Source organism: Capra hircus, chromosome 4 (assembly GCF_001704415.2).
Source record: "Capra hircus breed San Clemente chromosome 4, ASM170441v1, whole genome shotgun sequence".
In the NCBI taxonomy this organism is placed as follows: Eukaryota; Metazoa; Chordata; class Mammalia; order Artiodactyla; family Bovidae; genus Capra; species Capra hircus.
The window spans coordinates 84862565-84886627 of NC_030811.1; the positions used below are offsets into that span (position 1 = coordinate 84862565).

General features: G+C 35.9%; 1 protein-coding gene across 1 annotated transcript in view; it reads right to left on the reverse strand.

Moving 5' to 3' along the window:
* Nucleotides 1-24063, reverse strand: part of SEMA3D (semaphorin 3D) — a 199840-nt gene that overhangs the window by 110893 nt on the left and 64884 nt on the right. The window contains exon 3 of the mRNA XM_005679075.3: nt 19533-19693. Within this exon, the coding sequence (XP_005679132.1) occupies nt 19533-19693 (161 nt within the window). The remainder of the gene's footprint in view (nt 1-19532; nt 19694-24063) is intronic.

Consider the following 24063-nt stretch of genomic DNA (forward strand, 5'->3'; position numbering starts at 1 on the left):
CCCCCTTCTGTTTGCCATGAAGTAATGGTGCCAGATGCCATGATCTTAATTTTTTTAATATTTAGTTTTAAGCTGTTTTTTTTTTTTCACTCTCCTACTTCACCCTCATCAAGAGGCTCTTTAGTTCCTCTTCATTTTCTGCCATTAGAGTGGTATCATCTGCATATCTGACGTTTTGAATAACAGCCAGCAATAAAATATGAATGGACTATTACAATGAAAAGCAGTATGAATGGACCTCAGCAATTTCATTATTAGTGAAAAAAGTATATTCCTCAAAATGACCAATAGCATAATCTCCTTAGAATAATGTTAAAAACAACTAAAATAAAAGGCACTTTTTATGTATGTATGTACATACGATAAATACATAAAAAGAAAGCAGAAGAGTGATGAATACAGGATTCAAAAGCAGAAGAGTGATGAATACAGGATTCAGATGATTATACAAGACTAGTAAAAAGAAAAAGATTAAATTACCAGTAAAAAAAAAAACCAGGATATTACAGATTTTAGCTTTTGTTCTGGATGGTGTGTTTTCAGATGTTTATTTCTTAGCTGTTTTTAATTATGTAAATTAGTAAATGAATCAAAATGGGCCATGCATAAACCAGATGACAGACAACAGTCTGTCATCAATCTGAAATCAAGAAGTCCTAAATCAATTAATATATGAAGAGCAAAAATAAAACACTGTAGCTATCAGGAAATTTGAGAGTTTCTTCGAGTTGTTTTATTTTATTGTTTATTTTTATTTTTAGTCACTGGCAGCAAAAACACTGAACTGAGTATACTTCTTGTCCCTTTAAAAATAACACCTTGAATAACATCTTGAATTTATGGAATCTTGAATTTATGGAATCTTTGTTTCATATTTGAACTTACAAGCTCAAGATATCATCTTTTATCTTGCTGATTATTATTATTCTTAATTGTGATAAAATATGCATAACATCAAATGTATCACCTTAGTTATTTTAAGCATATAGTTCAGTATTGTTACATATATGCACTTTGTGCAATCTCAAGAATTCTTTCATCTTGCAATACTGCAAAGCTACATTTGCTGATTCTTTTGAGTAACAGTGATTTTACAAAGGATAACTTTGTATCATTGGAATAAAAATAAATGGTACACGGAATGCATATCCACAATGTGTCAACTTGTTTAATCACTAGCTCATTTTGTTTGGTCTCTAATCTAGATTAATATTTCTTTGAATCCTTTCAGTATGTCAGATCTTGCTCTTTTCTGTTTTTATATGATGGTCAGATTTAATCATATTTCAGAGATAAATTTAGAATAAATATTTGTAGATTTGTTCAGACCTGAATAGCTTACTGGTATTAGTACTATTCAAAAAAAAAAAAAAGGAAATACAGGACTTTTTTCATATTAAGTGTGACTTGAAAAAAAAAGACAAAGAACATCACTGGGTTCTTTCTTTTACCTTAAACCAATGTACTCGGTGCTTGAATTGAAGTAAATTATGAGATAAATGATGTTTCTAAAATTGATTTTTAATATATTTATAAGAGCTTCAAAAAGGAGTTATCTAAAGATTGATAAAATGTAAAAGCGATCTTTTTTTTTTATCATTTTTGAAGTCTAAATCAAAGTTCCAAGGTTAGCACAGATTACTTACTGTTCATTACTTATTTGTTCATTAAACACATAACTACGAAAGGGCTTCTGTATACCTGGTAAGGTGTGGCACTGAGGTCTACAATATGAGTCAGAAGACAGTTCTGTAAACAGGGTAATGGCATTTCCACCAGAGATATAAACCTAGGGAGAAGGGAGCAGAGAGGATGGGGCCAGGATGCTCAGAGAGCCCTAAAAGCACTATGTGGGAAAAAAGTCCCTACCAGTCTTGACTTCTGAACCATTATTTTAAATTACTTGATCTTATAGTTTCAACTCTAATATAATAGTTTAGTTGAATAGTTTCAGCTCTAATTGTGTGTTAAAGACTTGACAGTAAAATAGTAATTGGAGATTCTGTTTTCTCTTTGTAAAGGGGCACAAATTTTAAAAGATGTTTAAATGGTTTAATTGTATATTTTCAGTTATTAACTTTAAGTCATACCATTTTAAACTGAATTATGTCACCCTAGTAAATGAAGCCATTAATAGTAAAACGACAAGCTTCCAAGAACTGAGTTTCTGATTAGTGGGTAAATGCTATACAAAGATATTCAAGCACTGAAAATTTGTTGGACTTCAAAAATCAATATTAATAAACCTTCTAATGTCTGTTTACAAACCAGAATTTTTCCCCAAAATGTTATCTCACTTTTCATGATTCACCTTCAATCCCATAAAGCCTAAAACTTGTTAAAAAACAGAAATTATCCCTAGGTCATTATTGTTATTCCACAGGAATTCTAAGATAGCATCATAAAGACAATTTTACTTCTTAAGGAAACATTCAAGCCATAAAAATAAAGTTGTTGAAATTATATTGGCTTATTTTGACATATTGCTGTCAAGAATTTAGGAATCACAAATAGAATTATCTTAAGAATAACAATCTAGAAGATATCTGATTATCTTTCAGACTCTAAACATTTACTTAAAAGGGAAAAAAAAAAAATCACTGAAGTTGTGCCAGTATTTAAAAGCAATCATTTTAATTATCATTTATGGTGAAATTTTCTTTTACTTGCTACCTAGTCATTAGAATAAGGTTTATTTATTTATTTTTTTAATATTCCCTTTGATCCCTTGTTGATAAACAATGTGCTGTGCTGTGCTCAATTGCTCAGTCATGTCCGACTCTTTGCAACACCATGGGCGGTATGTAGTCCGCCAGGCTCCTCTGTCCACGGTGATTCTCCAGGCAAGAATACTGGAGTGGGTTGCCGTGACCGCCTCCAGCACAAAGCAGCAAAATTTCATGCAATTCAATATAAAAACAAAGCCAAAGAAACAAAATTTCCACACATACTTACATAGATTTGGCAGAAATATGTTCAAGTAACGTATTTGTTTTTTAATTATCTTTCGAAGTGACGTATATAATATGAGAAATTGAATATGTTTGTGTGTGTATGTGTGTGTAGAGAGGTACAGAGTGGACAAAACTGTAAGAAAAAAAGAGCTACAGACAGAGACAGAGATTTTAATTCTGATTGGAGACAGAGTATTTCACATATAGTTTCAAGTATCAACATGGTTTACACAAAAGCCCAGGAAGTACCTGAGATCTTGAGATTATTTCAATGGCCCAGGTAGTATACTTTGAAACTGCCTCATGCTCAGACAAAAATCACACCTCATACTTGAAGATACAAAGTCCACAATCTCTATAAAAGGCTTTCTTGATCATTAGGTAATGGGAAAGTTTTACGGCAGTGATTATTAATACTCTCACTGCCTTCACTGAATTTATTAACAGTAAAATGACATACACATTCTCTTGCACTTTGCTGCTTTGCCTATCCAGCATCATACCATATTAAGAGCTGCATGTGCAAGGCAAACAAAACACATACTGTATTTCTAAAAGTTGATGCAGTTGTCATTACTCCTTTAGAAAATTAACCATAGATATTTTTCTTTCACTTATCAATATGAGGCATACCAGAAGCCGAGATGTTACTTGCATAACTGCCTTATTTCAGTTGTCCTGAAATACTCCCACAGAACACTAGTTCTTAACTAACATTGTATGATGTACCAGACACAGATCGTAAGGCTCTCATTTTGGTGGGAGTACTCTTCCAGACCTTGGAGCCTAGACATGAAGGATCTCAAATATGTACAAAGCTGATCTTGCCATCTGTGTGCAGGGCAGACATCAGAAATCAAACAGATCTTTTCTGTGGATCCAGATGAGCCCAAGAATTTTTCTCAACGTAATTACCTAGGGTGAAACTACTAATTAAACCACTACAAAATAATTAGGGGTTGCAAATTGGTTTTAATTTGAGTGCTAATCTTAGAGATCAAGCCAATAACAGAAAACTACATGGGAAAGAAGAGAAGTAAATAACTGTATAAAATGTCTCCACTTGAAAATGATAATTTATGAGTTAATGTTTTAAAACAAGTATGTCTGATAAGTTAGTTTCCATATTCAACAATTTACTGACTTACCATGTTAGTATGCTTATGTTGTCTTCAGAGTATTTCATAATTGAAATTGATCACTTCCAAAAGATTCATCTCTGCCTGTAACACTTGAAAGGATTGGATACTAACTTCTAAATAGATATATGTAGTGCTCACTTTGTCAGCACCATGTCAACCTATTCCAGTATTCTTGCCTGGAAAATCCTATGGACAGAAGAGCCTCGATCCATGGGGTTGCAGAGTTGGACATGACTGAGCAATTTAGCACAGAGGCTATGCAGTGACTTAAGAATTTTTACTAAGGAAGGAAAATAATCGAGTTGTTAGGAGATGAGGAACAGATGAATACATGTATATGTATGACTGAGCCCCTTTGTTGTTCACCTGACACTGAAATACTAAAATTGGAAGTATACAGAAAAGATTAGTATGCTCCCTACACAAGGATGACATGTAACTTTGTGAAGGGCTACATATTTCTTTAAAAAACAAGTACAAAGGTATATATCTGTTTCTTTCAGATTTACAGAATGTAGATTACTACTCTGAAGAGAGACAATAGAACCTATGATCTATTAACCTTATGTTGATTTTATTTGCTTTGTTGTTCATTCACAGAGTTGTGTCTGATTCTTTGCAATTCCACAGACTCCAGCATGCCAGGCTTCCCTCTCTTCCTGTCCTTCACTATCTCCCACAGTTTGTTCAAACTCATCTCCATTGAGTTAGTGATGCCATGCAACTATCTTATCTCCTGTTACCCCCTTTTCCTCCTGCTCTCAATCTCTCCCAGCATTAGTCCTTCCAATGAATATTTAGGGTTGATTTCCTTTAGGATTGACTGGTTTGATCTCCTTGCTGTTCGAGGGAATCTCAAGAGTCTTTTCCAACACCACAGGTCAAAAGCATCAATTCTTTGGCACTCAGCCTTCTTTATGGTCCAACTCTCACATCCATACACAACTACTGGAAAAACCATAGCTTTGAGTAGTAGAACCTTTGTCAGCAAAGTGTTGTCTCTAATTCTTAATATGCTGTCTAGGTTTGTCATAGCTTTTCTTCCAAGGAGCAAGTGTCTTTTAATTTTGTGGCTGCAGTCTCTGTCAACAGTGATTTTGGAACTCAAGAAAATAAAGCTGCCACTGTTTCTACTTTTCCACCATCTATTTGCCATGAAGTGATGGGACTGGATACCATGATATTAGTTTTCGAATGTTCAGTTTTAGGCCAGCTTTTCCACTCTCTTCTTTCACTCTCATCAAGAGGCTCTTTAACTTCTCTTTGCTTTCTGCCATTAGAAGGGTATTATCTGCATATCTGACGGTTGTTGATATTTCTCCCTGCAATCTTGATTCCAGTTTGTGATTCATCCAGCCTTGCATTTAGCATGATGTACTCCGCATACAAGTTAAACAAGCAGGATGAGAATATACATCTTTGATAAATTCCTTTCCCAATTTTGAACCAATCCATGTTCCCTGTCTGGTTCTAACTGTTGCTTCTTGTCCTGTATACAGGTTTCCCAGGCAGGTAATGTGGTCTGGTAAAGTGGTCTGGTATTCCTATCTATTTAAGAATTTTCCACAGTTTGTTGTGATCCACAGTCAAAGGCTTTAGTGTAGTCAGTGAAGCAGAAGTAGAAGAAGTTTTTCTGGAATTCCCTTGCTTTTTATATGATCCAACAGATGTTGGCAATTTGATCTCTGTTTCTTCTACCTTTTCTAAATCCACCTTGTACATCTGGAAGTTCATGGTTCATGTACTGCTGAAGCCTAGCTTGAAGGATTTTGAGCATTACCTTGCTAGCATGCAAAATGAGCACAACTGTACACAATCATAAGCAGACTATATTTGCTTATCTCTTTCCAAAATCCAAAATGATTTGCTTTTTTTTTTTTTTTGAAGCATATTTACTTCACTTTGAATACAAATAGGCAGGAGGAGCTCACAGTAAAATGCTGCAATGTCTCTAACAATTACAGTTTCATTTATAAGCTATATAACTTATTAAGAGTTATCACTTAGTAAGGTGAACTGTCAGGCACTTTATTTTTAATTAGTTAATCGTAGGCAAGTTACAGAAACATTCAAATAATGATAAGGCCTTATAACAACATCCTAAGGAAATGCTAATTATATCTGCTGTTTGTTTCATCTTTGGAGAAGCAGTTTAATTGACTCAAGTTAGCAAGTGCAAGGTCAGTCAAATGCCCTTTGCCCTAATTTAGAGATGTCAAAACAGCTGAATGGAATACCAAGAGGAAGTTACAACTTGTCCATAAAATCTAATTAAAGACAAAATTTCAGTCTTAAAAATTCAAGTGGCCATCTCTGTTAAAGAACAGGAGCCAAGTTTTTGAATGGTTGTAAAAAAAGTTGGGAAAATGCTGTTCTAAATGCTGTATGACACCAGGACATGAACAATTGAGGGAGCAGTGACTACTCCAGAGTCTGGGTTCCCAGGACATAAGAGAGGTAGGAGACCTAAGCTGAAAGAACAAAGTGCTGGAAATAAAGACAGGAGGGCCAGCGGTGAAGCTCATAGGTCTCAAACTGGCTAGGACAGAAACTGTTACAGAAGGGGAAGTTTAAATTCTTAAGTTTTGGGTCTAATCTGGGCACATAGCTTTCCTCATGAAGTAAGTCTTGGGTAAGAACTGTCTTTCCCTTTCCTGTTTTAGGACTCAGCTCAAAGCCTCTTTTACCAATACATTTAGTTTTCTTCTACTGCCTACTTCTGAATTCCGATACACTCATGCTTATCACATCCATCTGCCCCTTTCTTTCTGCAAGCAGATTAAGCTTGGGACTTTTGCCTGGCATAAAGAGCAATGAACTGCGGTGTACTCCCAAGACAGGAGTTCAAGTCTCTACTGCATCACTTGTTAGCAGTTAACACTGTGCTTTCAACTGTTATCTTAGCATTATCTGCAGAATTAGCTTTTGTATTATACAAATTAAAAGGAAATTTAAGACATCCACAGATAGGCTGGTAATTTTGAATTTGTGGTGCAATTACAACTGTGGATAGATTCCAAAATTTTGTAAGGAATACAAGTCACAGACTCCATTATCTTCTTCAACAAGTATATGACTCATTAAAGTTAAGTAACCACTGATACTGAGTGACCAGGGACATCACTTTTCCTTTCTACCCTCTTTAGCACCTGGCACAGCTTCACATATAGAATAAGTACTTGAAAATTATTGAAATGTGATCTACACAGTTTCCTGTAAAACTGGAGACAGAGAAAGAGTTCTTGTCAGAGTTCTGGCAGAGGTCTGAGCAGTCTGACAACATCCTGACAGTCCATTACAGTGACCAGATGGGACCTGCACATCAGCACCCGGGCGGGGGAGCCAGCCCATCCATGAACGAGGCAATTGTTCCACCTCTGATGACTAGACAGCATGTGTTCTGCAGGCAATAGGAGCAGATTAATCACCATGAAACTAAGCAGGGCGTGTTATACCAAAATTTAATTTATTGGGATGTCCACATGGTTTCCAAGGGTTTATATTTTCTTTATTTCAAGTATTAACTAAGAAAAGAGTGGCAATTTTCTTTCATCAATAACTTGATTTTAATTGAAAAGTTATTTATTCTGAGTCTTTCCCCCCCAATAATAGACTTCCAGGGTCACACATTAGATGAGAATGTCTTATTCAGCCATGAAATGAGTTAATGAAATAGTCAGAAGTTCACTCTGATTTATAAAAGCATTTCTGCTTATACTCAATATAAAGCAAGCAAGTACAGGATCCCCATGTATGAGAAACCCTCCTGTTTTAGGCTTCCCTAAGGAAAGGAAAATAAATTCCTTTCATGCTATACAAAAAAAGGGTGTTTAAATATTCCACTGAAAATTATTGTAGTTAAAATTATAAACTAATTATAATTTTTCTAATCAAAGTGCTTAAAAACAGAAGCATAATTTGATAAATTTCAAGTAATCTAATTTTCATAATTACATACCTTGTTTTCACATTAAATAAGGAAAAAAATAATACAAAATTACATTATGGTTGTTAAGAAGAAGAAAAAAACTCACATTTATAAACATGGAATGACTATGAGCAATAAGGTAAAAAAGAAAGTCAAGCTGCTTAGAGTGTCTGAGTTCTAGCTTTTAAGGGTTTTATCTTTATCCAATGTTTCCTTTTAAATAGTTTTGATTATTTTTTGGTTAAATAACTGAAAGAACCTAAAGTTCATAACTGTGGGGATCTAACTTTAGCAAGGTGAAATGAAACTGTCTCAAGTTATTCCATAAAAATATGGAATCCTCTTAGGTAGGCTATAAAATTTATATTGCTTTGATATATTGCTTTCTCATTTTAAAACCCATAGGCAAAGTTCCTTTGGTTCTGCCAGAAACATATTCAGTGCTTTTTACATTAAAAACAAGCATCAACATACCTTGAACTAAAAAATTATGTTCAACTATCTTGAACATAAAAAATTTTTAAGTATTAAACTGCTTCTGCCTTCAACCCTGTAAATTTAGCTAATAGATTTCTGTTGGGGCCCGGTTAACAATCTTCACTTTTGATTAGATAACATAGCAATTCTTCAAACATTTTATGTACAGCATTTAATTTTGACACATGTCAGTTTCAAGATAAAATATTTTTAATTAAATAAATAACAAGGGAAAAAGATAAGTACTGTCTCAAAGTGAAATTAAACTATTTGAAGATTAATGTTTAGATTATTTAAAAGTGAATCACTGCATGTCCTACATTCTCATTTATTAGCTTCTCAGTTATGACTTAGCTTTGCTAGAACCCAACAGAAATACTATTGAAAAACATGGGAAACAAGATGTAAAACGGCAAATGTTTTGAATAAGGCTATTACTATCCAAAATGTAAATTATAATAAGGATACTGACATTCTCCATTATTCCTATAATTCTAGAGTGTATACATCAGGAATGATATACAATGAGCTTGCCTGTTTCATTTGGAGGTAAAGCAACATTCTTTTGAAAGCTCATTTTATGACTTAGACAGTAGAGCAAGGTATTAAAAAATAAATTTTAGCTGATAAAAAATTGAAAATGACATGTTAGCTCAGGATGCAAAAAATCTTCAAAGTAGGTGGCCAAGAATCATATAGAACATCTATGTTCAAGCTATAAAATAGTTGGATCCTGGAGATTAGAAAGCTTTTTCTTTTCCCTTGAGAAGGATATTTTCTCCGAGATAGTTGTATCATGTATCTTACAAGCCCTAGAGTGAGGAGTAGATGCCAGGGAATCAGCTTTGATGGCACTTCAAGATGTACCTGGGGGCTTCCCAGGTGGCACTAATGGTGCAGAATCCACCAGTCAATGCAGGAGATATAAGAGACACAGGTTCAATCCTTGGGTCTGGAAGACCCCCTGGAGGAGGAAATGGCAAGCCACTGCAGTATTCTTGCCTGAAGAATCCCATGGACAGAAGAGACTAGCAGGTTACAGTCCATAGGGTCACAAAGAGTCAAACACAACTGAAGATGCACTAGCTGTTAAACACGCTGCTGTGGGACATTGTGGATGAATGCATAAAGAATGAGAGAGAGACTGACAGGTTGCAGCTGGGGCAGAGGCCAGGCTCAGGGGTCATACTGATATCAACCTGAGATTCCAGAGTGTGTCCAGGAAAATACACATGACATTTTCCTAGGGGACAGGTGGGAGCCATGCTCATGCAAAAATGGGAGGGCATGAAGTCCCCTTGATCCTATTCAAGACTATAGATTGAAAAGACTTTAGAAGTTAACATTTGATGGAACTGCAACCTGCTTCAGGATAGAGAATCAGGACACACTGGTAGAGCAGAAATATAGTCACTTGTATCCAGAGAACTGCAAGAGAAGAAACTCCAGAAAGAGGGCATTCCAGAAACTCACAATGGTGCTTATGAAAGAAAAGTCACCCTTTAACGTCTGACAAGGCCAGACGGATGAGAAGTGGGGTCTCTCTGGTGATGGCAAAAGGTACTTCCCTGAACCCCTTTCCTCTCCCCTCTTCCTGATATGACATTAGAGGGTCAGACACTGAGTATAACAGCTCACAAAAGAGGAGGTGCGCTAAGCAGAGTCAGGAGTGAAGAAGCCTCTAAATTTCTCCCTACTTGAGAGCCTGCCCTCCCTCCCATGGCATGCCCAAACAGGGAGAATTTTAAATGAGGTTGAATGCTCTGTTATATGAGAATGGACCTTTTAACTGCTCGGTAACAACTGCGTACTATCCAAGAGTGACCTGGAAAGTGATGGGGTCTGCTGAAGTCAGACAGGTCCAGGGAGATAACAGAGTCCCACAGAGTAGATTGAAATGAACTGTGGGAGGTAAAATAAAGTTGTTTATTATTACGCTCCATGAGTTGACATAACAGTTGCTGTTAGATTAGCAGGTGAAATAAATAATAACTGTAGTTTCAGAGTAAGCTTGTTTCTCATTGGTCTATTCATCAGCCTCTATAGCCTACTTGAAAAAAAAACGAGAGAAAACAAAAGAAAACCAAGAAAAAAATGCTTCATTAATAGATACAAAGGCCATACTTAGCTTAATAAATCATTCCCTTTGTGACCTTTTTGCTTACATGCTGGTTTAGAGACTAACTCCGCCCAAGCATGGTTTGAACTGCTTGCAAAATGAGTTACATTTTCAGATAGAAGGATCCCAACAATTCATTAAATCAAGAAGCCAACTAAATAACATAACCAAACCGAGTATTGGATTTTTTTTTTTTTACTGTCAACTATGATTCCATTAAAAAGAAAGAGTGAGAAGAGAGAGTGAGAGACTTTTAGCTTGTATATATTACTGCTAAAGTTTACATAGAGAGAGCTCTGGATTTTACATGAATTATTGCAAGGACTACTTAAGGCTGGCTGAGGTGGAAAATGTTCATTTGTAGTCAAAGTGACAGATACTGTGTAGTTCAGGATAATTTGTTTAGAAGCCACAGGTCCTTAAACCATACAGTACAACTGTCAAACACTTTCATTATTATGATGTCTACACTGAACAGGTTTCTCACGCATCACTTATAAATGAATGATAAATGGATATAAATGTCTGTCTGCAGTTGACCACCTTTTTCAAGGACTATATTAAAATTCCTCTGACTCTAGAGATGGGATAGGTTAAGGGTTAGGGCAGAGAAATCTAGTTTAACTGAGGCCACAGGTGGCGCTAGTTGTAAAGAACCCAGCTGCCAATGAATATGTTAAGAGAGGAAGGTTTGATTCCTGGGTTGGAAAGACCCCCAGGAAGAGGGCATGGCAACCGACTCCAGTATTCTTGCCTAGAGAACCCCATGGACAGAGGAGCCTGGTGGGCTACAGTCCATAGGATCACAGAGTCTGGCATGACTGAAGCAACTTAGCATGCACACATGAGCATTTTACACGTGGAGGGGAGAAATGATTTTTTTCTACCCCATTTCTCAAACATGTTTTTCCCATGCTATGGCTATAGTCCATAGGGTTGCAAAGAGTCAGACACTACAGAAGCAACTTAGCATGCACTCACACCACGTTCTTAGCATCAATAATAGACACTCAAAGTTTTCTAAGAAAAAGATTTAAAAAAACTGACTTAGGTAGAAGGCCAAAAGAAAAAATTATTCAAAGTTCAGTTGCTAAAAATTATTCAAAGTTTTAGTTCTACAAATACATAAATAGGTTTCAACACTAGATCATTCAAGCCAAAATTACTTTAGATATAATTCTTTCAGGTAATATTCCCAAGGATTATTAAGTCTACTTACTTGATTTGTTAAAAAAAATATGTTATCTGTACATTAAATATTTAGCGTATAATGTGAAAATCTAGTACTACACAATCATGATATAGTCTTTAATTCTCTGAGTTAAATTGTAATGTATTCCCTACTGACTGTATCACCCAAACAACAGTTAACAATATTGTAGGGAAAAAACTTACAGGATATCAGCAGATTTGAAAAAAAGCTACAGCAGATTAGATTTTAAAAGCTTAGATTAAATAATCATAGAGAAGTTTTATAGAGGCAAATGAACTCTTACATAAGCAAGAGAAGTATTTGTAAAGGTTAGCAGGTTTTTCATTTTTTACCATACAGTGTGCAGAAAAATAAATTATTTCAAGGATTTTTACTTGCAGTGAATATTTTCCAAGATATCTCCTGAAAGAAAAATAAATTCTTCCAGATAATTTCCTTGTAGAACTAGCTAATCTTTATAACTTCCTCCAAAGAGAAAATACACAGTCTTTGATTATCTGAGAAAACTTTCATGTTTGCCTATGGAAATCTATGTTAATAATAAGAAAAATTCCCCCAAGAAAATTATTTTTTTCAGAAAACTTGCTTTCTCCTCCATGTCTGCAAAGTGACCGATTTGTGAACACGTCTTCCTTCTAAAGCAGCTGGCTGATGTAAGCAAATCATAGTTTCCCCCACTCTCTTTCAAGTATAAGATTTAGAATTGACATGCTTAGGCCAAGGTGCAAGGCAGAATTCTTTAAAAGGTTTCCTTGCTCCTAAGAATGAGACATAGTAAGTAATGTTTTTTTACTCTTTTGTATTCCCTTGTCTGGATGTGGCCCATGAAACTGCTACAGCCACCTTTCTACAAACCTTAGGGTAATGCCAACACCAATGATGGCAGACAGAAGACACAGAAAGAACCAGATCATTCATATTATTGCTAAGCAGATGATATTATCTTTTATATAGCCACTCAAACTCTGGACACTCTTATTCTATAGTTTAATAAGTCTTTTTTTTTTTTTTTTAACCAGCCCAAGTGAGGTGACTTTTAAGTGGAAAGCACACTATTTGATTAAAGAGTAATATATTGGTCTCACACTCAAAAGAAGATAACAAAATTACCAACTCAAAAAAAATGAGGAAACACTATTAAGTATTCTTTATGGCTAAGACACTGTACAATGTTTAAAGGAGAATCAAAAGTGCATGTAAAATAGTTCCCCCACTCAAGGAGTGTATTATTAAAAGTGGGATATATTTATACAAATGGATGATAATAACTATCAGATAGGACATTTGATACTGTGTGGATCACAACAAACTTTGGAGAATTTTTAAGGAGATAGGAATTCCATATCACCCTACCTGCCTCTTGCAAAACCTTTATGCAGGTAAAAAACCAACAGTTAGAACTGGACATGGAAAAACAGATTGGTTCAAAATTGGGAAAGGAGTACATCAAGGCTGTATATTGTCACCCTGCCTATCTAAATTATGTGCAGAGTACATCATGGGACATGCCAGGCTGGATGAAGTATAAGCTGGTATCAAGATTGCTTGGGAGAAACATCAATAACCTCAGATATGCAGATGACACCATCCTAATGACAGAAAGTGAAGAGGAACAAAAGAGTCTCTTAAATGGATTAAAGATCTAAATGTAAGATCAGAAACTATAAAACTCCTAGAGGAGAACATAGGCAAAACACTCTCAGACATAAATCACAGCAGGATCCTCTATGATCCACCTCCCAGAATTCTGGAAATAAAAGCAAAAATAAACAAATGGGATCTAATTAAAATTAAAAGCTTCTGTACAACAAAAGAAAATATAAGCAAGGTGAAAAGACAGACTTCTGAATGGGAGAAAATAATAGCAAATGAAACAACTGACAAACAACTAATCTCAAAAATATACAAGCAACTTCTGCAGCTCAATTCCAGAAAAATAAATGACCCAATCAAAAAATGGGCCAAAGAACTAAATAGACATTTCTCCAAAGAAGACATACGGATGGCTAACAAACACATGAAAAGATGCTCAACATCACTCATTATTAGAGAAATGCAAATCAAAACCACAATGAGGTACCACTTCACACCAGTCAGAATGGCTGCGATCCAAAAATCTGCAAGCAATAAATGCTGGAGAGGGTGTGGAGAAAAGGGAACCCTCCTACACTGTTGGTGGGAATGCAAACTAGTACAGCCACTATGGAGAACAGTGTGGAGATTCCTTAAAAAATTGCAAATAGAACTACCTTATGACCCAGCAATCCCACTTCTGGGCATACACACGGAGGAAACCAGAATTGAAAGAGACACATGTACCCCAATGTTCATCGCAGCACTGTTTATAATAGCCAGGACATGGAAACAACCTAGATGTCCATCAGCAGATGAGTGGATAAGAAAGCTGTGGTACATATACACAATGGAGTATTACTCAGCCGTTAAAAAGAATTCATTTGAATCAGTTCTGATGAGATGGATGAAACTGGAGCCAATTATACAGAGTGAAGTAAGCCAGAAAGAAAAACACCAATACAGTATACTAACACATATATATGGAATTTAGGAAGATGGCAATGACGACCCTGTATGCAAGACAGGAAAAAAGACACAGATGTGTATAACGGACTTTTGGACTCAGAGGGAGAGGGAGAGGGTGGGATGATTTGGGAGAATGGGAATTCTAACATGTATACTGTCATGTAAGAATTGAATCGCCAGTCCATGTCTGACGTAGGGTGCAGCTTGCTTGGGGCAGGTGCATGGGGATGACCCAGAGAGATGTTGTGGGGAGGGAGGTGGGAGGGGGGTTCATGTTTGGGAATGCATGTAAGAATTAAAAATTTTAAAATTTAAAAAAAAAATAAAAAAATTAAAAAAAAAAAAAAAAAAGAAAAGTGCTCACAGCAATGTCTGGCAGGTAGTAAGCACACAATAAATGATTTTCATTATCATTATTATAATAAAAAAAAAAGAGTCTCTTAATGAAGATGAAAGAGGAGGGTTAAAAAGCTGGCTTAAAACTTAACATTTGATAAACTAAGATCATGGTATCCGGTCTCATCACTTCATGGCAAATAGATGGGGAAACAATGGAAACAGTGACAGACTTCATTTTCTTGGACTGCAAAATCACTACAGATGGCGACTACAATCATGAAATTAAAAGATGGTTGCTCCTTGGAAGAGATGGTTGGATGGCATCACCAACTAAATGGATATGAGTTTGAGCAAGCACCAGGAGATGGTGAAGGACAGGGAAGCCTGGCATGCTGCAGTCCATGGGGCTGCAAAGAGCTGGACATGATTGAGCGACTAAACAACAAATATATAAAATGTTCTAGTAAACACAAAGATAGTTATGTCTCCTGAGGATGAGGAACCCTTGGAGAATAGGATGCAGTAAAAGAGTAAAATTAGATAAATGCCTTCAAAAATGAAGAGTGAGATGAGCAAGCAAGTGAATGGCAATTTCAGGAAATTGTAGCAAAGTACAAAACTTGAATTATTTTGGAAGGAACTAACATGGCAGTTAGAGTAAAAGAAAGAGAAAGAGGCAAACAAAGTAAAATGCTAGTGAGAGAACAAGGAAGAGTGGGTTAAACGGAGACGAAACAGGGTAGAAATGGACGGGAAGGACTTAGAAGTCAACAGAATCCTGTAGTTTATGCAAGTTCTTTGGAAATTGAGAACTGCCAGAAGTCTATAAACAGAGAAGAAATATGATCAGATTCTTATTTTTCTAAGCGATAAGATAAATGGTCATGGTGAATGGATGAGATGGGGAGAGAATGGATATTCTCTTTTACTAGATAAATGAAGCTGAAAAATGGTATTATCACTTACACTAGATGAAAATATTGAAATGTTTGCTACCTTATCAGCATGGTCTGTCAGCTGAGGCTTTTGTTCAAACTGCAACAGAGCTTGTTTCTCCCTTTGTCTAATGCTACTTCCTTAGTGATACCCTCATGTGTGTTGATCCCAAGAAACCCTCCCTTGCAAATACTCTATAAGCTAATTTTCATCTCAGTTGGCTTCTGGGGGAACTCAACTTACAACAAAACTAGTGGGAGTGATGAAATATAGATCCAGATCTCTGCCCTTGGAATGGGATCCCTTCTGAATGGATCTGATTGCTCCATTTTGATCTAGGGTTGAGGGAAGGGAATATCAAATCAATGTGCATTATCTGTTTCAAACCTTCTGAGAGGAATTCACAGAAATTCACATTTCTGAACTAAATAGAGGACTAATGGACCAACTCTACAGGCTTCCCTGGTGGCTCAGTGGTAAAGAAGCCACCTGCCAATGAAGGAGATGTGGGTTCAATCCCTGGGTCAGGAAGATCCTCTAGAGAAGGAAATGGCAACCCATTCCAGTATTCTTTGCCTGGCAATTCCCATGGACAGAGGAGCCTGGTGAGCTAGTCCATGGGGTTGCAAAGAGTCAGACACAACTTAGCGACTAAACAACAGATCAACTGTAGAAAAAGCCTCCTTAAACTCTGGGATATCATATCCCTGGTAATGCTTATACTTGCCTTTAAGTCTATTATGTCTCTGTAGAAATTAAAAAAAAAAAAAAAAAAAGCATTGCTTAACCCTCTTAGCTAAATGTCAGAATTTGAAAAAAAAATTCGGTCTACTTAATTTTGACTTTCTAGATAGAGAAAATGCCCTGAAAGGTCTAATTTCGACTTTCTCCTCCTACGGCTATTTTCTCAAACGTTATTGATCATATACCTGCCCCGTTCATATACCTGCCTCATTTATTATAAAAGACTCAAAAATCTAGTCTGAACAGAGTTGAGATCATAAGAAGAATATTATTAAATATTTATGATGAAATGACTTTTTGCTACTACTTTTAGTGATTCCACTCTAAATTCTTTGCCTTGTTTGTACAAAAACTTCAAATAAACAGATATCCTAAATTTTGATACTCCAACTGGATACTTTCTACACAATTTCTTTTTAAACTTCCCAGAGGAAAAAATTCCCAACCAGTCACTCACAGCTCAATTATGTGTTGTAGATTGCTTTACTCTATAAAGAATACAAAGGAAATCCTTCAGCCCCACAGAGTCCCAGCATGTGTGGTTTCTTCCACAGAGGAGTCTGGATTTTTGCTGAGGGGCACTGAGCCAACGCAAACCACGTAGGTCTAAACACTGCTCAACTACTACATCTTGACACTTACTTGCTACTGTGGAGTAAGAACCTTTTAGAATTGACATGATTTATATAAATTTTAAAGGTGGATATCTATAAAAATATAAATTCTTACCTTTGCATACCTAACCTCTTTATGAATTGTTCATTTTACAAAGATAAATGTCAGTTAAACAGAAAGTCTCTAGTATAGACTCTACTTTTATAGTAAGTTCAAATGACCATTTATTTCAATAACATCATAAGGGAAATCAATACTTCATAAACATTTATTTTATTAGATATTAGCACATTTCAAGCATGGAATATAGCCAAAGAGAGATTTACTTAAAATAGCCAGAGGAGGAAGTTAGCTATCAGAATTTATTTTAAGCAATGATCTAATACACTCAGTTCAGATAAATGGACTTATTCTTCCAACCCTTTCCAATCTCTGAAGGCAGAGAACAGCACCAGAACAAATTCCCTTAAAAGTATGAATCGCTTTTTGTTATTATTCTAAGACTGAGACATATTTGGAAAAATGCTTTGTTAGCTATGTAGTGTCTTTTAAAGCAAAACCACAAAGTTGAAGATTTCCTTTGGCCTCTTTCGTAAGAAGAGCCATAAAGATATTCACTGATGTTGAGATACTAGTTGATATTATCTATAGCCTCTCCTAGGAATTTTTTTAAGTACTCATACTCCTAAGGGAAAAAATACACCCTTAAGAAGAACTGGGGGACTTCCCAGTTATTATATAAGGGAATTTCCATAGCATTGAGCTAAGACTCCATGCTATCAATGCAGGAGGTCCAGGTTCAATCCCAGTGTTGGGGAATTAGATCCCACATGTCACAACTAAGAGTTCATACACCACAACTAAAGATTACATGTGCCACAGCTAAGACCAGACAGCCAAATACATAAATATATTTTTTAAAAAGGAATAAATGGAATGAAGCTTTAATGGCAGAATGAAAGGTAAGTTTTTTCAAATTCTACCACACAACTGTTTATTTTATCTTACTATAAACAATATCTAGGCTATAGAATAATACTCATCTTAAAAAATAAGATAACCTTATGAGTTTGTGTGTTTGGACTGACACAAGTCAAGAACTACTGGCAATACTGTAGTGCTCATTCTTCTAGAAACACAGATTACACAAAAGGCACACATAGACATTTGCATTCAAAGATTAGTTCTTTACCATACCTGAGCATGTATTAAAAAAGTATTCCTTTTCCTTTGGTGGGCCTCAAAATGTGTGGAAGTACTACTTAAAAATTAAATGATTACAAGAGCAAAAACAATATTTCTAATGCACGTGCTCATTAAGCAATAGTAACGCATATGGTGACAAATATTTTGCCTATGTAGACTAAAACTCTTGGTGCTGATAATATTCAAATAGTGGAACAACTGTTATTTAGTTATTAAAAGTGCCTCATAATTAGAGGGTTAAGTTAAAGTGGTCATTGTAGGTGAAAGCTATGTGAAGCTTCAAAGTCCAAGAGTGACCTATAAATAACTCTTTCTGAATGGGATGAAGTCTCTATTAACTCAATGTGTACATGCTAAGTCGCTTCAGTCGTGTCCAACTCTTTGCATCCCTGTGGACTGTAGCCCACCAGGCTCCTCTGTCCATGGACTTCTCCAGGCAAGAATACAGTATTGGGAACTACTGACCTTAAACTTTGCAATGGTTCCTAGTATTTCTTTTGCAATAGAATTTCTTATGGAAAAGAAGAGAAAGAAAAAACAACCAAGTATACCTTACAGATGCAGAATGATCATATGTCTTCTCATTAGTCATTCAACTTCTCTAGTCTTGATATCCATTTTTGTTTGCATAGATATTGATATTTACTAAGTTACAATACTAGTTAATAATAATTAAGACAGTGTGGCCATCCTTGCTTTGCGTATCACAATGCTAGCTGAAAATGTAGAATACAATAGCAATTGCTTTTCAGTTTTGAGTATATATTTCTTTAAGTGGTAAGATTATTGTTAATGAGCCCATAATTGAGGCATTGTTCATCCTTACTATCTGAATGTGAGTAATTTATAGAAGAAGGCTGTTTAAATGTAAAATTAGAATGTGGAGAAGACAGCGTGGTTTAAAATGCTACCGGAGTCATACTATCATTTTAAAGTATGCTTATATGTTCATTGAAAATTAATTTAAAAATTTATAATTGCTACAGATATAAATGTTAATACTTCATGAATAACTCATTTCCAGTTTCTAAATCTAAAACTTTGCATTTCTGTTAGCATCCATTATTAACTTTTCATACCTTTCATTCATATTTTCAAAGGTTTTAGTATTACACTCAGTGTTAACAAAAAGCATGCAATGTGTTTAAATCCATAAAATCCAGAATATGTATCAGAGGCAATATGTTCTTTTAATATGTTCTTTTTTACATGCACGTGACCTACTGCATTTGATGCTGAATCACTTAAAACGGAAGAGACGGAAAGAAGCATAGATGAAAATAAGTGCATCCAATCAACTAGACAGAAATAAACTGACCTTCTTAAAATTTTTGTTTAAGTCAACCAGACTGAGCAAGAAGATGTGATCCTTGGCTCCCAGGAGCAGCCTGCCCCTCTCCTCATCTAACATAATAGTGTGGAAATCCAGTCCTTCTGATGAGCCCAAAAAGGGAATACAGCTATTTGAAAGCAGCAAGTCTATGGGAAAATAAAAAGGATAGAAAAAAAAAATTCTCATTAAGCAAAATATTTATTTGCTTCCATATACACACCATTCCACTTTGTAAATGCATATATACATCATGAAAATTCCAGTTTATATATATGCAAACCACAGACAGATTTTAGCACACACTTGTTTAGAAAGATTCAACTTATACTTCTATTTTATTGATGCGTTTATATTATTATCAAAATAAATATAAAACATGTTAGAAGAAAAGCAATAAATACAAAATTTTTCACAATCCTGTTTGCCTTCTTAAGTTATAAATTAATGCATCCAGCTACAGTAAGATTTGCAAACTGATCAAATGATCAATATACACAAAGGGAACAGCCAACTAAGAATATGATAAATCTCAGACATTTTTTTCCTCCTTCTACTTTTTATGATATCCATGTTTGGAAGATTACACACTGCCTAGTTCCCAGTGGCTCAGTGGTAAAGAATCCACCTGCAATGCAGGAAATGCAGGACACACTGGTTCGGTCCCTGGGTCATAAAGATCCTCGGGGTCAGAAAGATACCCTGGAGGAGGGCATGGCAACCCACTCCAGTATTATTGCCTGGAGAATTCCATGAACAGGGAGCCTGACAGGCTACAGTCCATAGGGTTACAAAGAGTTGGACATGACTGAGCATGCACACACAAAGTTCACATATACAGGAAGATGTAAACGTAGAAGTAATGAATTCTGAAAGTGAAAGTGAAGTCGCTCAGTCAGGTCCGACTCTTTGCGACCCCATGGACTGTAGCCTACCAGGCTCCTCTGTCCATGGGATTTTTCAGGCAATAGTACTGGAGTGGATTGCCATTTCCTTCTCCAGGGGATCTTTCCGACCCAGAGATCGAACCCAGGTCTCCCGCATTGTAGACAGACGCTTTACCATCTGAGCCACCAGGGAAGTCTGAAGGAGACCTGAAGGAGATGTGATCCTGAACCAGTGATGGAATCAGAATTACAAAATGAGAAGGGACCTTAAAACTTAATTTACGACAATTCATGATTTTATAAATGAAGGTGTTTAATTCCATCAAGATGAAGTCACATGCCCTAAAGTCACAAACCAACAGTGGCAAAGCTGATAATATAACCTCAGTCCCAGTCTCCATTTATTTTGGGGCTGTTACAAGGCCTGTCTTTCAGTTATGATTGTGATATAGACACATTTCTATTCAAATTTAGGTCTGAAGACTATTGTTAGGATGAGGGCCTCACTGCTGAGGGCCTAGGTTCAATCCCTGGTCAGAGAACTAAGAGAACTATCCGTAAGCCATGTGATATGGCCAAACAAAACAAACAAAAAAGGAAATAAATTTAAATTCAGTTCTGAGTTTACAGGAACCCAAATCTTTTCAATATTTTTTTCTCCAAGTACTAATCATGCCTTCTCATTTTCTGCAACCCTAGACTATTAAATAACATGAAAAAAATAATATCACTTGTCACTTATTAAAGTCCATTACATTTTACTGGACTTTGCAATTCTGGCTGTATGATCTAGGGCAAGAAAGTTAACCTCTCTGCCTTCGTTTTCTCATCTATAAAATGGGAATAATGATGGGTAGAAACAATGTAATAAATCATGAAAGTGTGAAGAATAATGAGTAAACATATGACCAGCATTAGAATAGTGCCTGGCAGTGCTGTGTAACTATTAGCTATTATAATAATGATTTATAATCTATAAAAAGGAAGTCATATTTCCCAACTCATAATTCCCACGATTAAAGGAGGTAACTTTATGAAGTTCTTAGAACAATGTCCTGAAGATAGGAGAAGTTCAATAAATAGTGTTACTTTGAATATTAAACTCTGGTTTGGACCAAATGAGTTCTATTAAGGAGTGTCATCTCATCTTCCATTAAATCTGACTCATGAAGATTAGAACATCTCTGTGTTTTTTAAAATGATTTTGAAATAACATTAAAAAGCTATTTTGTCTACAAATACTTATAAGCTTAGAAAGTATTAAGTATTGCATGTAAACAAGGTTGTGGGATGGCTGAGCCTAGCTGTTAGGGGCTCACGGATCCATATACAAATAGATAGGCATAGACAATACAATACAAGCAAAATAAATTCTAATAGAAGTATACACAAAATGTTAACAGATCTTTCAAGCAATTAATTATCAATTAATTACAGAAGGAGGTGATATTTACAAACATTCCTGAAGGGTAGACAGAAGCTTTACAGGAAAAATATAAAAAACATTTTACTCCAAGCAGAGGACCACTCGAATGGATTGTACCAGGGTATATACCATCTTATATTACGCTTACATATTGCATGTCTAATGCATTTCCTACTATGGAGTATGAGTTCCTTCAGGTCAAAGACCAGGTCTTACTTATCTTAGAACCCCCAGCACACAGCTCAGAGTCTGAGACAAATTGAGAACTTAATAAATATGTGTGGACCTGCAGTAGTTCAGTATGCTGGAACAGAGAGAAGAGGTAGGGGCAGTGAAAAATTAGGCTGTCTCAAACTAGTCACTGTGTAAGCCGTTAGGCTGCAGAGCTTAGGTGTTATATATGTAACTGAAAGCCAATAAAATATTTTATGCAGAGAAAGTGATAAAGAGTATAGCTTAGCGTTACAAACATAAGTCTAGCTGCTGTGTTCAGGATGGATGAGAATCAGGAAACACGGGGGCAGAGAGACTATCCAAAAGTTTCTAAAAGATGGTAAGTCCCTGAATTATGGTGGTACTAAGGGGAGGAGGAAGATGTTTAGGATATTGCATCTCATTTTCTGTCTACTTAAATGAGGAAAATAAAGGACATCATCATTTGCTTTATTTTCTTTTACCATAACCAATTTTATCAGGTTTAGTTTTAGGAAAAACAGCTGCAAAAATATTGACTAACCTTAAGTATTATCATTTCAAAATGATTTAATGTTGCCTTGTGACAATGTTAGCATCAAACCGATTAGAGCATGCTTTACCGTTGCTTAGTAGCCAAAGTAAATAATTAGATTCAGACATTACATATGAAAATTTCTCAGGTTGACACATTTTGAAAAGATCTTGGGACAGGGAATGGAACAGGTTCCCTCTCCCCCAAGCAGCTTATCTTTCTCGCATTTCTGCCAAACCAAGCAAATTCACTTTTGTTTCCACGGGATCATCAACAAAAGCCTAGGAAAAAAAAAAGTTAAATCCAGAGTCTGTATCTTAACACCTAAAGCTGATATACTCTCAGGATTTTAGGAATCAGATATGAATGCTGGCTCTGCAGGCTGAAAACTCATGCAAGTTAAAGACTAATAATTTGGCAATATATTTCCAAGCTTTATTTTTTCTTTCCTTAAACCAGCAAGTCTTAGGCATATAATTTTTTAAATTGTCCACAGTTTATAATTCTTTTTAACAGAGACATCATCTTGTTTTCCCCCTCCCCCAACTTTGGTGGTGGATTGAATGGGTTGCTTCATAAAAGCCATTCAGAGGGGGTCTGCTCTGTGCTTACTTAACCAGCCCCACCTTTCTGCAGACCTCTAGGTCCTAAATGCATTCTTTGTTCTTCCTACCTAAACCTCTGACCTAAGCCACCATAATCACTCCTGTTCTTTTAGCAGTTCCTTTTCCTATCACCTTGTTCTCAGTTTGTAATCTCACTCAATCAACCAGGGCCTCAAATTCCCATTCTTGTTCTATCAATAGATTCTTGAAAAATCTACAGTTGATTATTTCTGAAATAAATACATCAAAGTTATGATTAATCATTTACTAGTTTAACTATGAAAATCCTGCACAGGACGGATTTTAATTGAATGATGACACAGACAAGATGTTCACAATCCATAATCAAGAAACCATTACAGAGCAACAGGATGGTTCTGTGGTTCAAAACTCCTATAAAGAGCACAGTATTTTCCTATATTTGTATTCATGTGCCTGCATGTTAAGTTACTTCAGTCGTATTCGATTCTTGGCAACCTGATGGACTGTTGCCCAGCAGGTTCCTCTGTCCATGGGATTCTCCAGACAAGAATACTGGAGTGGGTTGCCATGCGCTTATCCAGAAGATCTTCCTGACCCAGGGATTGAACCCGCAAGTCTCTTAGATCCCCTGCATTGGCAGGTGGGTTCTTTACCACTAACACCATCAGGCAGTCCCCTTGTATGTATGTGTGCATTGCTAAAGAGTATATCCAGAGTTCATCAACATCTCCTGTTATCTTACCAAAGGCACAGATAAATTGTATGTCTCCCACATAGAGTTAATAGCATACTTAAAATAATTTCTCACTTCTAACACAAGTCAGTCTCTACCCTCATAAAACTAGATTTCTGAAGGCAAACAACTGACTCATCTAAGATCACCAGGTTCTCT